Raw genomic sequence first — 16,037 nt, 5'->3', positions numbered from 1 at the left:
TGTGTTGTGCTCTCAGAGATGGTATTTAGCATACCTTGGTTCTAATGACTGATTATCTGAGTTACTGTTGCCTTTCTATCATCTAAAACCAGTCTGACCTCTGACATCAATAAAGACATTTTGATATTTTCTCTTTTTTTGGACCATTCTCTGTAAATTGAGAGAAGGCTGTGTGTGAAAATCCCATTAGATCAGCAGTTTTTGAAATACTCAGACCATCCCGTCTGGCACCAACAACCATTCCACGCTCAAAGTCACTTACATCCCTTTTCTGCCCCATTCTGATGCTCGGTTTGAACTTCAGCAAGCCATCTTCCACATGTAGATGCCTAAATGCAGGGCTTTTTGTCAGGGGGAACGCAGTTCCGGCACCTCCAACACTGAATGTATTTAAGTGCAAAGGGTGCTTGGGTGTGCTGGATGGTCTATTGATGATGGCCGCTGGGAGATCTGTTGTCGCTAGTGGGGATCTATTTTTGCATAGGGGTCTATTGTTGCTCAATGAGGATCTATTGTTGCTGGGAGGGATCTTGTATTTCTGGGGAGTCAGTTGTTGCTAGGAGGGATCTACTGTTGAGAGAGAGGTCTGCAGGAGAATCTACAGTGCTGTTGGAGGTCTATTGTCGCTGGGGGGATCTATTGTTGCTGGGGTGGTATTTTGTTGTGGGGGGACATTGTTGTGTGTGTGATCTCTTGTTTCTGGGGGTCTATTGTTTCTGGCTGCAGGGGATCTATTTTGCTGATTTTCTTGATATAATTAACAAGTTCAATGCAAATTACTTAGCAGCACAGAATGATAATTGGTTCTGTGTTCTCTAAAAGGGACGGTACTGGGAGGTGGGTGGGACCAAGGGATGTGCTTGGGGGTTGGTAGGGGGCGGAGACAAGGGGCGACTCAGAAGGGGGGGGGGAGCTCCTGCACCTACTCTCTGAGAAAAAAAGCCCTGCCTAAATGCATTGAGTTGTTGTTGCCATGTGATTGGCTGATTAGCAGTTTGTTAACAAGCAACTGTACAGGTGTACCTAATAAAGTGGCCGGTGAGTGTAAGTGAATTATGGCCAACACCAAAAAGTCTGTGTCCAATGGTTCTCTGAGGTCTTTTTCCAGCATGCAGCCAGATGCCGGCAAACTACCAGACAAGTCTTTCTGGTAACTGGCAGAACAAAAACCAACTGTAAATAATCAGTTAGTTGACACTCCCATGGAAAATTCACAAGGAGCCTCCAGAATCGTCATGATAATAATGAGCCATACAGTGAATGGAGTGCACAGAGATGGGGACAGGAAGAGGCCTCAGTGTGAGGATAAACAGCAACAACGGCTTCACCAGAACACGGATTTAGAAAAGAAAAGTAACGAGTCACTAGAACTATCACCAACATTACCAAAGGCCAAGAAAGCCTCATACAGGTGAGCTCATTGGCTTTCTGTAAATTGGTAATTGGTTGAACTGGATGGACTTGTGTCTTTTTTCAACCATACTAACTATATAACTATGTTTTTCTATGTCAGGCATCCTCAAACTACGACCCTCCAGCTGTTGCGGAACTACACATCCCATGAGGCATTGTAAAACTCTGACATTCACAGACATGACTAGGCATGATGGGAATTGTAGTTCCTGAACAACTGGAGGGCCATCGTTTGAAGACCCCCTGTTCTATGTGTTAGTTGTTCCCGTGAATATTTTATGGCCCATAAAAGTGATTAAAATTTAATCAGAGAATTATCCGTACTCTGAAAAACCAAGTCTTCATGACCCATTTCTGTTATTAAAGTGAACCTGTGATTTGTCCGTGTGACAAACATCAAAAGGTTTACTTTGAGTGATATTAACCACTTTAACCGCTTGACGACCGCCGCAAGTAAATTTACTGCGGCGGTCAGCCCCTCACAGGCAAAGTGACGTTAATTAACGTCACTAACCTGGGAGGGTCTGGGGAGCGAGCGCGCGCCACCGGAGGCGTGCTCCCGCTCGGTCACGGACCCCCCCGCGCGTGTGACCGGCGGACCCGATGTCCGCCGGTCACTCAGCGATCGTCGTGGAGAGGGAGAAAGTCAGGCAGCTTGTGTAAACAAGCTGCCTGTCATTCTCCTCGGTGTAAAAACACTGATCACACGGTTCTAGTATGTAGAACCATTGATCAGTGTCCTTACACCTCAAGTCACAGCCAATCACAGTAAGAATCACGCCCCTAGGGACACACACAGCCCCTCCCTCTCAAAGTTAACCCCTTCGCTACCAGTGTATTTTTACAGTAACAGTGCATATGTATAGCACTGATTACTGTAGAAATGTCACTGGTAACCCCAAAAGTGTCAAAAATGTCAGTCAAGGGTCCGATCTGTCCGCCCCAATGTCGCAGTACCGCAAAAAAAAAAATCGCAGATCGCCGCCATTACGCGTTAAAAAAAAAACAACAAAAATGACAAAAATCTTTCCCTTTGTTAGTAAACGCGATAACTTTTGCGCAAACCAATAAAAATACGCTTTTTGCGATTTTTTTTTACCAAACATATGTAGCATAAAACAAATTGGCCGAAAATGTTAAAAAATTTTGAATTTTACATTTTTTTTTGGGGAATTTCATATAAAAAAATGTGAAAAATATTGTTATTTTTGCAAAATTTACGCTCTTTTTTTGTTTATAGCGCAAAAAGTAAAAAGCGCACAGGTGATCAAATACCACCAAAAGAAAGCTCTATTTGTGGGAAAAAAAGGACGTCAAATTTGTTTAGGTACAGGGTCGCACGACCACGCAATTGTCCGTTAAAGTCACGCAGTGCCGAATCGCAAAATACCCCCTGGTCGTTTAGCAGCCAAATCCTCCGGGGCTTAAGTGGTTAATACCGGACACTTTCACCCCCTATTTTCAGCTTTCAGCGCTGTCATACTTTGAATGACAATTGGTCATGCAGCACTGTACCCATATGAAATATTTATACGCTTTTTCACACAAACAGAGCTTTCTTTTGGTTGTTTTTAATCACCACTGAGTTTTTTATTTTTTTGATAAAACTGAAAGTTTTTTAAAAAAAAATGCACGTTTTTCTTAGTTTCTGTTATAACATTTTGCACATAAATAATATTCCTTCCAAAATGTATTCTGCTACATTTCCTTGGTTAAAATAACCCAAATCAGTGTATATTATTTATGTATATTATTTATGTAGGAAAGTTAGAGTCCTCAAACTATGGTATATGGCAGCTATCTAATTTTTTGATGCCTGAAAATGCCAGGACAGTACAAATATCCCTAAAATTATCCCTTTTCGAAAGAAGAAAGTCCAAGGTAGTTAGTAAGAGACATGGCGAGTTTTTTAAAGCTGTATTTTTTTGTCAAATTTTATGGAAAATGAAGAAATTTAACAAAAGTTTTTTTTTCCACAATATTGTAACATTTTTTACATGCTGTCACCAGTGCAGTACAGCATCATCATATAACTAGCATGGTAGTAATCAGGGAAAATTACTGGTGACAGTATGTAAATTAAAAAAAATATATTTTTATATATATATATATATATATATATATATATATATATATATATATATATATATATATATATATATATATATATATATATATATATATATATTTTACACTCTATGATTGCTTATAACAGTGAATTTTACAGTTATAAGCAACCATTTTTTCTAAATGTAAAACTAGTCATTTAGTGTTTACTATTGTGATTAGCTGTGCTTGGCCATAGTCAATGACATGGTACAGATGAGCTGTGATGAGCTCTGTGATTGGTCAGGGCCAATCACAATAGTACACAATGAAAGGCACGAATCAAAGTCTTTCATTGTGTACAATTATCATGTATCTGCTGTGATTGGTCACACATCATTGGTGTCAGTGGGAGGTATAGTACCACATCATTGGTGTCAGTGGGAGGTATAGTACCACATCATTGGTGTCAGTGGGAGGTATAGTACCACATCATTGGTGTCAGTGGGAGGAATAGGTCCCCATCATTGGTGTCAGTGGGAGGAATAGGTCCCCATCATTGGTGTCAGTGGGAGGAATAGGTCCCCATCATTGGTGTCAGTGGGAGGAATAGGTCCCCATCATTGGTGTCAGTGGGAGGAATAGGTCCCCATCATTGGTGTCAGTGGGAGGAATAGGTCCCCATCATTGGTGTCAGTGGGAGGAATAGGTCCCCATCATTGGTGTCAGTGGGAGGAATAGGTCCCCATCATTGGTGTCAGTGGGAGGAATAGGTCCCCATCATTGGTGTCAGTGGGAGGAATAGGTCCCCATCATTGGTGTCAGTGGGAGGAATAGGTCCCCATCATTGGTGTCAGTGGGAGGAATAGGTCCCCATCATTGGTGTCAATGGAAGGAATAGTGCCTCATATCAGTATCAGCAAAAGTGCCAGATAAAGGCAAGCAAAGGGCTAGATCTGGCCCGCAGTTTGGAGACCACTGCCCTATACCCTTATACTCACTGACTCACGCTTAGGATGTGCTATATTATGTGAATTATGACCCACACCATATTCCAGGAACGCATGCAGAAATGTGCGTTACACGAACATGTGAAAGACGTGTGAAAACCTCAAGTCGGGTTGTCAGTGGCAATAATTCTTAATGGTACCGCAAACGCAGCCAGCGATGCATGGTTCAGCACACTGCAAAACACACAGCAAAAAAAATACATGAAGCTCTACGCTGGAATAGGTACAGGAGCTCCTCTGTTGCATTTGTCATTGCATAAAGCAGCCCATTCAAGCAAAAAAAAATGCATGCAAAATTGTGCGTTCTCACCACGCTCGGTGTGAATGGGGCCTGAAGCTTAGTACACACAGGCCGAATGTCGGGCGGCATTGGCCGGTTCAATAGAAGCCGGCCCACATTCGGGCTGTGTGTACTACTACAGTCAGTTCTGCTGGTTACTATCGAAGGGGCATGAGCGAACAAGGTCAGCCGATCGGCTCCCGATTAGCGCTCTCGCGAGTGTTCTGGCAGTTTGGCCGTCCCCCTATTAGCACACAATAGAACAGCAGGGGATAGTTATGGCACTTTTCCACTGCAAGTACCGGCTCGGCTCTACTCGGCCGAGTTTGCTTTTCCACTGCTGGTACCGCATGGTACGGTGTTGGAACGGTTCGGTACGGTATGGTTTGCTTTTCCACTAAAGTAGTACTAAAGTTAAGTGGGTGGGATAACAACGGGGTGGGTGAGATTCTCTGACCAATCAGTGGCTAGTAGTGACTGCATGCAAAGGATTGTGGGATATGGTTCCGGGTATGGTACCTGTTGGAACCACAATCGAGTAGGTACTGTTTTTGAGAGCCGTACCGTTCGGTTCCATGCAATGGAAAAGCGCCGCCGTACCGTACCGAACCGTTCCTACACCATACCATGCGGTACCAGCAGTGGAAAAGCACAAAAGCGAGCCGAACCATTCGGTCCCATGCAGTGGAAAAGCGTCATTAGATAGTTAGTACAAGGGCTCCTCCTGAGCTGTCAAGTGTTTTTTTTTTTCCTTCAGCCCTGGTGGGTTGAAAAAAAATAATCATAAAACTACTGGTGTGTACTAGGCTTAAAGGTCAAAGAATTCCAAAACATCAAGAATCCACGGTGATGGAGGTTTTCTATTTAACAAGGAAAACCCCTTGAAGTATCTTCCTGACCTATCTGACAGAATCATTTAAAAGACCTTTATAGCATATGATATACCGTACTTTCAATATCACAAAACACTGTACTTCCCCCCCCCCCCCCCCCCACAGATCACATACTGTACTTGCTGTTTTCATAAACTAATGTGACTTCATCAGTCAATGCGACTGCAAGCATACAAACTACATACTAACCAGAGGAAAGTTTGTTTCAGCCCAAGTAATCAGTGAACTCACCTGTAGATTCACTCGTCTGTTTTGAATCCAAGAGGACCATGTGTGGACATGGAGTTAGTGAACAGCAGCTTTCCCGATTAATCTGGAAAAAAGATTAAACAGTCAAGAAAAAAACTCTGTACATCAAGCTGGAGATACAAAAATATACCCACAAAAGGCAACAAGATGGCTTTTATTAAACTGTGTAAAGATAAATAAAAATGTTGTTTGTCAGCATTTGTTTTGAGACGTGAATCATATGAGCCTTTACATCACACGAGAAGGCCTGTTGCTAATTAAAATGCAACTAACTTTGGTGATGTATCCACATTGTTCAAATTGGAACTAAACCCTCCTATCCTTTTCAGCCAAGGAAGCTTCCGTTTGATCTGCAACTGCTATGGTGCTGCACATGTGATCAGTTATGACACCGGTCATTTGATGGTTTGACAGTTCAGTAAAGAGCAAAAGCAAATATGAGAGTTTTCAATATCGGCATTCCAGGAATTAAACTGCTAAATGGACAGGTTTAGTTCTGCTTTGAGGGCCCCTCTAGACTCCATTCGCCCTCCACAGTCGGGAATTTGACAGGTGTCAGCCATGAAAGTCCATTCTCGCGTTACTGCACTGCAACATCCTTGTACAAACAGCCACACACCAATCTCATGACGCTTTCAAGAAAGCTTTATTACTGGTTTGTCAGCGGACAATCTACTTGTCACTCCCGTGAGGAGAAATGCACCCGAAAAATACGCTGTAGGGCCCTCTAACTGCCATATACAAGATGCCTAGTTGCACTTTTTAACCACTTAAGCCCCGGAAGATTTTACCCCCATTCCGACCAGGGGGTATTTTGCGATTCGGCACTGCGTGACTTTAACGGACAATTGCGCGGTCGTGCGACGCTGTACCTAAACGAATTTGGCGTCCTTTTTTTCCCACAAACAGAGCTTTCTTTTGGTGGTATTTGATCACCTGTGCGATTTTTTGATCACGCGCTATAAACAAAAAAAGAGCGTCAATTTTGAAAAAATAGCAATATTTTTCACATTTTTTTATATGAAATTCCCCCAAAAAAAATGTAAAAATCAAAATTTTTTAACTTTTTCGGCCAATTTGTTTTATGCTACCTATGTTTGGTAAAAAAAATCGCAAAAAGCGTATTTTGATTGGTTTGCGCAAAAGTTATCGCGTTTACTAACAAAGGGAAAGATTTTTGTCATTTTTGTTGTTTTTTTTTTTTAACGTGTAATGGCGGCGATCTGCGATTTTTTTTGCAGTACTGCGACATTGCGGCGGACAGATCGGACCCTTGACTGACATTTTTGACACTTTTGGGGTTACCAGTGACATTTCTACAGTAATCAGTGCTATATATATGCACTGTTACTGTAAAAATACACTGGTAGTGAAGGGGTTAACTATTTGGGAGGGAGGGGCTGTGTGTATCCCTAGGGGCGTGCTTTCTACTGTGATTGGCTGTGGCTTCAGCTGTAAGGACACTGATCAACGGATCTACATACTAGATCCGAGTGATCAGTGTCTTAGCAAGGAGAATGACAGGTGGCTTGTTTACACAAGCTGCCTGACATTCTCCCTCTCCCCCGCCGATCGCCGAGTGACCGGCGGACATCGGGTCCGCCGGTCACACGCGCGGGGGGGGGGGGGGGGGGTCCGTGACCACGCGGGAGCGCGCCTCCGGGGGCGCGCGCTCGCTCCCTAGACCCTCACAAGCTAGTGACGTAGCTCTACGTCACTTTGCCTGTGAGGGGCTGACTGCCGACGTAGATCGGCGTTAGGCAGTCGGCAAGTGGTTAACCACTTTACCACCGGAGGATTTTGCTGTCTTACATCTGGGCCACTTTTTGCGATTCGGCACTGTGCGACTTTAACTGACAATTGCACGGTCGTGCGACGCTGTACCCAAACGAAATTTACGTCCTTTTTTTCCCACAAACAGAGCTTTCTTTTGGTGGTATTTGATCACCTGTGCGATTTTTACTTTTTGCGCTATAAACAAAAAAAGAGCGACAATTTTGAAAAAACAACAATATTTTTCACATTTTTTTATATGAAATTCCCCCCAAAAAAATGTAAAAATCTAAATTTTTTATCATTTTAGGCCAATTTGTTTTCTGCTACATATTTTTGGTAAAAAAAAAAAAAATTTGAAATAAGCGTATTTTGATTGGTTTGCGCAAAAGTTATTGCGTTTACTAACTAAGGGAAAGATTTCTGTCGTTTTTGGTGTTTTTTTATTTAACGAGTAATGGCGTCGATCTGCGATTTTTTTTGCGGTACTGCGACATTGCGGCGGACAGATCGGACCCTTGACTGACATTTTTGACACTTTTGGGGTTACCAGTGACATTACTGAAGTAATCAGTGCTATACATATGCACTGTTACTGCAAAATGACACTGGTAGTGAAGGGGTTAACTTTATTTGAGAGGGAGGGGTTGTGTGTGTCCCTAGGGGCATGATTCTAACTGTGATTGGCTGTGGCTTGAGCTGTAGAAACAGTGATCAACAGTCCTACATAGTAGAACCGTATGATCACTGTTTCTACACAGGGGAGAATGACAGGCGGCTTGTTTACACTAGCCGCCTGACTTTCTCCCTCTGCAGCGATGATCGCAGAGTGAACGGTGGACATCGGGTCCACCGGTCACACGGGGGGGGTCTGTGACCACGCGGGAGCAGGAGCGCGCCTCCGGGGGCGCGTGCTCGCTCCCTAGACCCTCACAGGCTAGCGACGTAGATCTATGTCACTTTGCCTGTGAGGGGCTGACTGCCGACGTAAATAGTCGTGCAGCAGTCGGCAAGTGGTTAAAAACATATTTTAACATGGACATTTGGTCTGTACTTTATATTAGGCCAACAAAGCAATGTAAAAAATAGCCGCCCACTGATCATGTCACTTTTTCAAAAAACTCTTATTCCAAGTCTGTTATCTGATAGTCACCACCTGTAGTCATACCCTCTAACACGTTTCGTCCTGATTGGGCAGAGCTCCCAAAACAAATATTGATCAGGTCTACCTAGGCATTGAACACATTTTGCTAAGCTGTGTAGGTCAAGTTCAAGCAAGCAAAATGCATCATGGAGGGTGCATGTTATACAATTAAAGGCTTACTTTGCTTTTTTAAACAATAATAACCACTTGCCAACCAGCTGACGCACATATTCCGCGGCAGGTTGGCTCTATATCGCGAAACGACGTACCTGTATGTTGTTTCATGTAATAGCCAGTAAGTGCGTCTGCACGCCAATTAGCCAAAGGGGAAGCTAATCAGCTGGTCCAGCAGACGCGATGTCTGCCAGCCACCCACGATCGCTCCCCATAGAGACAGAATGGCCTATGTAAACATGGCAGACCCCCATTCTGTCACAGATGAACACAGCGATCCTGTGTTCCTGCTATTTAGGAATACAGGTCTCTGTGTTCATCTAGTGAGTCCATCCCCCACACAGTTAGAAAGTATCTCCTAGGCACACATTTAACCGTTTGATCGCCCCCGGTGTGAACCCCTTCCCTGTCAGTTTAATTAATACGGTAACAGTGCATTTTTTTTTAGCACCGATTACTGTTGTAATGTCACTGGTCGGTCTAATTACCGCCATTACTAGTAAAATAAAATACAAATGCCATAAATCTATCCCCTAGTTTGTAGGCACGATAACTTTTGCGCAAACCAATCAATATACACTTATTGGGATTTTTATTTTACCATAAATATGTGGCACAATACATACTGGCCTGAAATAATGAAAACATTTTTAATTTTTTTTTATTGGCTGTATTTTATAGCAGAAAGTAAAAAAAATATTAATTTTTTTTCAGAATTGTCACTTTTTTTGTATATAGCGCAAAAAATAAAAACCGCAGAGGTGATCAAATACCACCAGAAGAAAGCTCTATTTTTAGGGGGAAAAAAAAGATCATCAATTTTATTTGGGTACAGTGGCGCAAGACAGCGCGGTGAACGGGTAAAATCAAAAATTGGCCTGGTCATTAAGGGGGTAAAACCTTCTGGTTCAGAAGTGCTTAAAGGGCGAGCTTAAAGCAGAATAGGCAGAGATTTTTTTTCATTTTGAATACAGTAAAAGGAGGGTTATAACCCCTGCCTATTTTTTTTCACCATCTCTATACCATTACAGAGATCTCCCTTCACTTGTTTGTCCCATAGCCAAACAGGAAGTGAAAGGAAATCCTTGCAAATTAGGGGAATTCCTTAGGAACCCCCAGGTCACCAGAACTAGTGTCCCCATTGCAGGATGTCCCCCTCTATAACTTTTCTGGGGACAACCCAAAGTTTGGGATTTTTTTTTTAAATTTCACTTTCAATGATAATGACAAGCAGGACAAATAGGGAGGGTGAATCTCCTTACCGGGGACACAGACAGCAATAAAAAATGACAGGTGTTCTAATCCCTCTCCACTCAATCCGAAACTAAAAAAAAGTTTTACCTTTAGTTACACTTTAATGCTTTTCTACTTCCAATATTTCTTTATTAATTTAAAAGATAAAGTTGTACAGAGAAAGATGTACATTGTGCTGACACAGTAGTAATGCATAACAGTTTGAGCATTTGTAGTCCACACTGAATTTAGAGGGCAAGGAGTCCATGTCAGTTCCCAAAAAAGCTAATTTGGGGTCCGGTACAAGTGAAAATTGATTATGGAGGAAGCCAAAGAGAAGACGGAGATCCAAAAAGTTAGGTAAGTGCGGGAAACCACTTTAAATGCTTTTCTGAATAGGGACCAGCAAAACTTTCACAGAGACCAAAGCTGTGCCTAGCACGAGTAAGGCAAAGACTGTTACATTTTCAATGGAGAAAAGGGAACTGTCTACAGGCTGAACAAACTTTCCAACATGGAAAATATGAGCCTGCGATAATAAACATTTTCTAAGCAATTATTGTATTTAACCTCTACATGGCCTTAAGAAAAGGCAAGCTTGTTGTCATTCTAAAACCGACCTGAGGAAAAGCTGGGCCTCAGACTTTCACCTGCATTGTAATGGTGCGTAAAGCTTTAGGACTATGGTTGAACTTGCAAATAATTCAACCACCCTTGTCTTTCTATCAATCTATCTTTATATTTATCTATTTCTCTCCATCCTCAAATTCATTACAAGACTTTTAAGTGGTCTGCAAACACCATGCAACCTCACAAGCCCACAAAAATTAAAAATGCAAAAATAACATAACGTGAACATTTTGATAAACTACAGAGAATTTTTATCCTAAACATTGTGCCATACATTTTAGAATTCTATGGAAGGATTTTTCTTTATTTGGAAAGTATGTGCCAAGCAGCCAGTATTTTAGACCACCCATGTGTTATATTGTTTTCATAAATTCGAAAATAGGTGTAATTTATTTTAAAATAGGTGTAATTTATTTTAAAATAGGTGTAATTTATTTTATTGAGTACATGTACTTACATAGCACTGTTACTACGGATCCCTTTACATATCTATTTTACATTCACATCAGTCCCTACCCCCAAGGAGCTAAGGTCCCTGACATTTATACATACTAGGGCCAAATTAGACTGGATCCAATAAACCACTTTACGACCACCCGCCGCAGTTATACTGCGGCAGGTAGCCGCTTCTGTACAAACCGCCGTAGGTATACATCGGTCACGCGCAGGGAGCTAGGGGGCGAGCGCGCGGCTCCCACCCCCCGCTAGTCAGCGGGAAGCAGATGCACGGGGCAGGCGACTCCGATTGCCGTCTGACATCCGCGATCGTTCCCCGCTGAGAGAGAAGAACGGTCAGCTGTTGTAAACACAGCTGACCATTCTTCTCCCTGGAATGATCATAGAGCCTTCTATATAGGATTGCAGGTCTCTATGGTCATTTCACAAGCCACGCCCCCCACAGTTAGAATCACTCTCCTAGGCTCACATTTAACCCCTTGATCACCCACAATGTTGCCTGCCAGTGTCATTATTATAGTAACGGTGCATATTTTTAGCACTGATTACTGTAGTAATGTCACTGGTACCCCCAAAAGTGTCAAAAATGTCAGTCAGGGGTCCGATCTGTCCGCTGCAATGTCGCAGTCCTGCAAAAAAAATGCAGATCGCCGCCATTACTAGTAAAAAAAAAAATGACAAATCTTTCCCCATAGTTAGTAGACGCGATAACTTGGTGCAAACCAATCAAAATATGTTTATTGTGATGCGATTTCTCTAACCAAAAATATGTAGCAGAAAACAAATTGGCCAAAAATTTTAAAAAATTTTGATTTTTACATTTTTTGGGGGGAATTTCATATAAAAAAATGTGAAAATTATTGGGTTTTTTTTTTTCATTTTTTTTTTTTTTCAGAATTGTTGCTCTTTTTTTGTTTATAGCGCAAAAAATAAAAATCGCAGAGGTGAACAAATACCACCAAAAGAAAGCTCTATTTGTGGGGAAAAAAGAACATCAATTTTATTTAGGTACAGCATCACATGACCACGCAATTGTCTGTTAAAATAAAGCAGTGCCGAATCGCAAAATATGGCCTGGTCATTAAGGGGGCAAATCCTTCCGGTCCAAAAGTGGGTAACCTAGAACCATGTCTTTGGAGTGTGGGACCAAACTGGAGTCCCCAGAGGAAAGGTATGCAGGCACAGGGATATCCTACAAGCTCCAGGCAGGTAGTGTGGTAGCTGGGAAATAAACTGATGAGCCCAGTGCTGCCAGGCAGAAGTGATAACCACTTAAATTCCATATGAGAAGTACTGAAAGGTATCTTAACATAACCTGGTAATGTAAAAATGAATATGACTGTGCAATATTTTTCTATAAACCCAATTTTAAAGAACACAATGTATACCCCCCTCTATACCCAGAACATGTGCAAGCTATGGGGATATCAGGTGTATCCATTTAATCATCAGCTTAGCTCCAACTTTTTAGGCTGCATTCACATGTCAGCGTTTGGATCGCGGGCAGAACCGCCGCGGTTCCGCCCGCGATCCGGAGATTATTGCAAATCGCGGGACGCCTAGCGTTGCCCGTTGATTTGCAATAGCCCCCAAACGCCGAGCGATGTTGCCGCGATTTCCGCCTGCCGAATCGCGGCAACATCGCGCAAACAAAATCGCGGGACGCAATACGCTCCAAAGAAGCTCTTGTACTAGGCGTCCCGCGATTTGCAATAAATCTCCGGATCGCGGGCGGAACCGCGGCAGTTCTGCCCGCGATCCATACGCTCACATGTGAACGGAGCCTTAGGGAACTCAAGCTAAAGCAGAACTAAACTATCTCAATTTCACATGAGCTATTTTGTTTCCTTATTCTGCTAGCATTAGTATATAGACAGGAAGGTATATCATATTTACTTGTTTTAAACCTTTTTTTTTTTATATATTTCTTTAGTAGATTCCTGGTTTCTGACTTATGCCTCGTACACACATTCAGATAATCGTACAACTTATCCTTTTTGTTGCATGAAAGGAATATCGAATTCAACAATGCGTACTTAGCGTATTATTTTTTTTTTCGTACGATTCTGGAAAAGCTTCCTGGTTGCGTAGCTATGTATTGGATAGTGCAAAAAAAAAAAAAAAAACAATGGCAGCCAGGCCTTTTCTGTTTCTGATCATGAGCGGTCTTTGTCTATCCACTTTTAGCGGACGCATACTGTACTAATTAAACGATTGTCGTTCGCTAGGCTATCGTATGACATAAGTTTTCGTGTTTGTCCCTTCGGATTTTGTTGGACAAACTGTCATGATCGGCTGTTGAAAGCTGTGTACTAAGGATCAGATTATCATGCAATCAAGTCGAAAAACAATTTTTTTCATACGATTATCTGAACGTGTGTACAAGGCATTAGGCCAACATGTCGTAATCCATCCCAGGAGCCTTCCTGTTCCTCCCACTGATATGAGGCACTAATCCTCCCACTATCACCAACACTGGGGCACTTTTTCTTCCACGGACACCAAATGATTGGGCACTATTCCTTCCACTGACACCAACGAGGCAGTTTTCCTCCTCCTACTGACCACAGGTGCTACATCATTTTTACTCCCACAGACCACCAAGCCTAAGGCCCCTTTCACACTGTCCGTCCGGACGGACTCAGTTTATCTCAGCGTGGGGTCGATCCGCCGATTCCCCGCTGAGCAGGAGAATGACAGCTGTTCTCCGCACTGTGTGCGGAGACACAGCTGTCAGTTCCCCATACATCTCTATGGGGGAATCGGATGGGAACGGACCGTCGGTCCTTTCTCATCCGATCCGCTGGACGGATGGAAAGTAGGGTTTCCATCCGTCCAGATTTGACAGATCGGATGTCAGCGGACATATCTCCGCTGACATTCGATGCCCCATAGGGATGCATGGAAGGACCGTTCAGATCCGCCAAAAACACGGACAGGCGGATCTGAACGACCCGCCTGTTTGAAAGAGCCCTAACACATAGAGGTTGATTTACTAAACACAAGTCCACTGTGCACTTCCAAGTGCATTTGGAAGTGCAGTCATGTAGAGCGGAGGGGAAGATCTGCTGGTTTCTATCATCCAATCACATGCAATAAAAAATGCTGTTTTTTATTTTCCTTGCATGCCCCCTCAGATCCACAGCGACTGCACTTGTAGTGCACAGTGGATTTGCCTTTAGCAAATAAACCCCATAGTGTTCTCCCACTGATGCTGGGGCATTTTCTACTCGTTGAATACATTCTGGCCCCCCTAAAGTCTATAGGACAGTAACCTGGCCCTTTGTTTAAAACATTTGGCGACCCCTAATCTAGAGGAAGGGAGAAGGGGCTTTTCCAGCTAAGCAGATCCTTCTGCCTGCATGCCTAAACTAAGGGCAGATTGATTCCAGGAAGTAAATGAATACATGAATCATCTGGCCTTACTCAAGATGGCCGCAGATAGAAATGCTAGAGGTGTTTTTCAAATGTATTTCTTAACTAAAGCATGGAGACATGGGTGAGTTTGCTTTAAATATTAAAAAGGGATTAAACAGTGATTTCAGTTTGTGGTGCTCAGATACAGTTAAATTCTGCTTTAGGATTGAGGCATGTACCCCTGGTGCAAAGTTAACAACAGTAACCAAAATACTACGATACTACTGTGAATCTCAAAGAAGAAGTTTCTGTTTACCCGCTGGCATCACACCTTACAATGTCTGTAAGGCCGCAAAGCACAAAATCAAAGACAAAGCACAAACAAAGAAAAAAAATATAAACATCCCCGGATTAATGAAAGTAATAGCCACTTATAACTGAATGCCACAGAAATGACAGTGAGTTTCCTATGCCTGGAGCATATGGTTTATATGACAGGCTGTTGGCGCTGCAGCAAAGCCCTATATGTTCCATGCCAGAAACACTGCCAGGCTCCCAAAACCGTTACGACTGGAACATTCCCAGACTGCAATTGATGGTCTCAAGACTCGCTAAATTTAGCAGAGGGATGAATCATACAATTAATAAGAAATCTTTATACCCGGATATTACTATACAACGGTTATCCATCTGATAAAACGAACAGCTGTGACGTCAAATCCTGTAAGTTTGATTTTATTCCAAGTAAAGCGGCCGGTATAACTATAGCAGAACGCAGGACATCTCTCCCAGCCGTCCAAAAGTAAACATTAACGAGGACGGCAAAAAAAGAGCAACACGGTCTACTCCGTCACCTGTCCAGATAACAAAGCCGAGTTTTAGGTTGCTAATGAATAACAGGCCAACCGCATAACTAAACATAGCTACACAAGCCAACTTTATTATCCCAGCATAAACAACCAGGGCTGTGTAGTAACCTGACGCTTCCAAACAAGATTCAGCTGTAATGCATATGCATGAATTAAAGCCTTCAGATGCACGGTAATTGTGTCACCTGGGACTCTGACGTAAACTGGAAAATAAAGCGTGGTGCTTGAGGAATACTTGTATAGAGTTTGAATGATGAACTGTCTGTAATGCCCACACTAACCTGTGAGCAGTTTCTTGGCATTTTTTAGAAGATGTTATGTGCCCTATGTGTATGCCTTCTGATATAAATCCTTTTCCTTCCTAACCTGTATAAGCAGCATGAAAGGGACAGCATGATTGCTTTAAAGCGGAACTAAAAGCGGAGTTCCACCCAAAAGTGGAACTTCCGCTTTAGGTAGTTCTAACGCCGACATGCCACATTTGGCATGTCATTTTTTTTTTTGGGGGGG

At 42.6% G+C, this 16,037-nt stretch overlaps 1 protein-coding gene across 5 annotated transcripts in view; it reads right to left on the bottom strand.

Moving 5' to 3' along the window:
- The window catches only part of AKAP13 (A-kinase anchoring protein 13), a 526,300-nt gene that overhangs the window by 140,953 nt on the left and 369,310 nt on the right, over positions 1 to 16,037 (bottom strand). For all 5 annotated transcript variants that reach the window (XM_082254313.1, XM_082254314.1, XM_082254315.1 and 2 more), the window contains one exon: positions 5,874 to 5,955. In XM_082254313.1, the coding sequence (XP_082110439.1) occupies positions 5,874 to 5,955 (82 nt within the window). The remainder of the gene's footprint in view (positions 1 to 5,873; positions 5,956 to 16,037) is intronic.

This window comes from Pelophylax lessonae, assembly GCF_965119305.1.
Source record: "Pelophylax lessonae genome assembly, chromosome: 4".
NCBI classification, from domain to species: Eukaryota; Metazoa; Chordata; class Amphibia; order Anura; family Ranidae; genus Pelophylax; species Pelophylax lessonae.
This window is presented reverse-complemented; position numbering and strand designations above follow the sequence as displayed.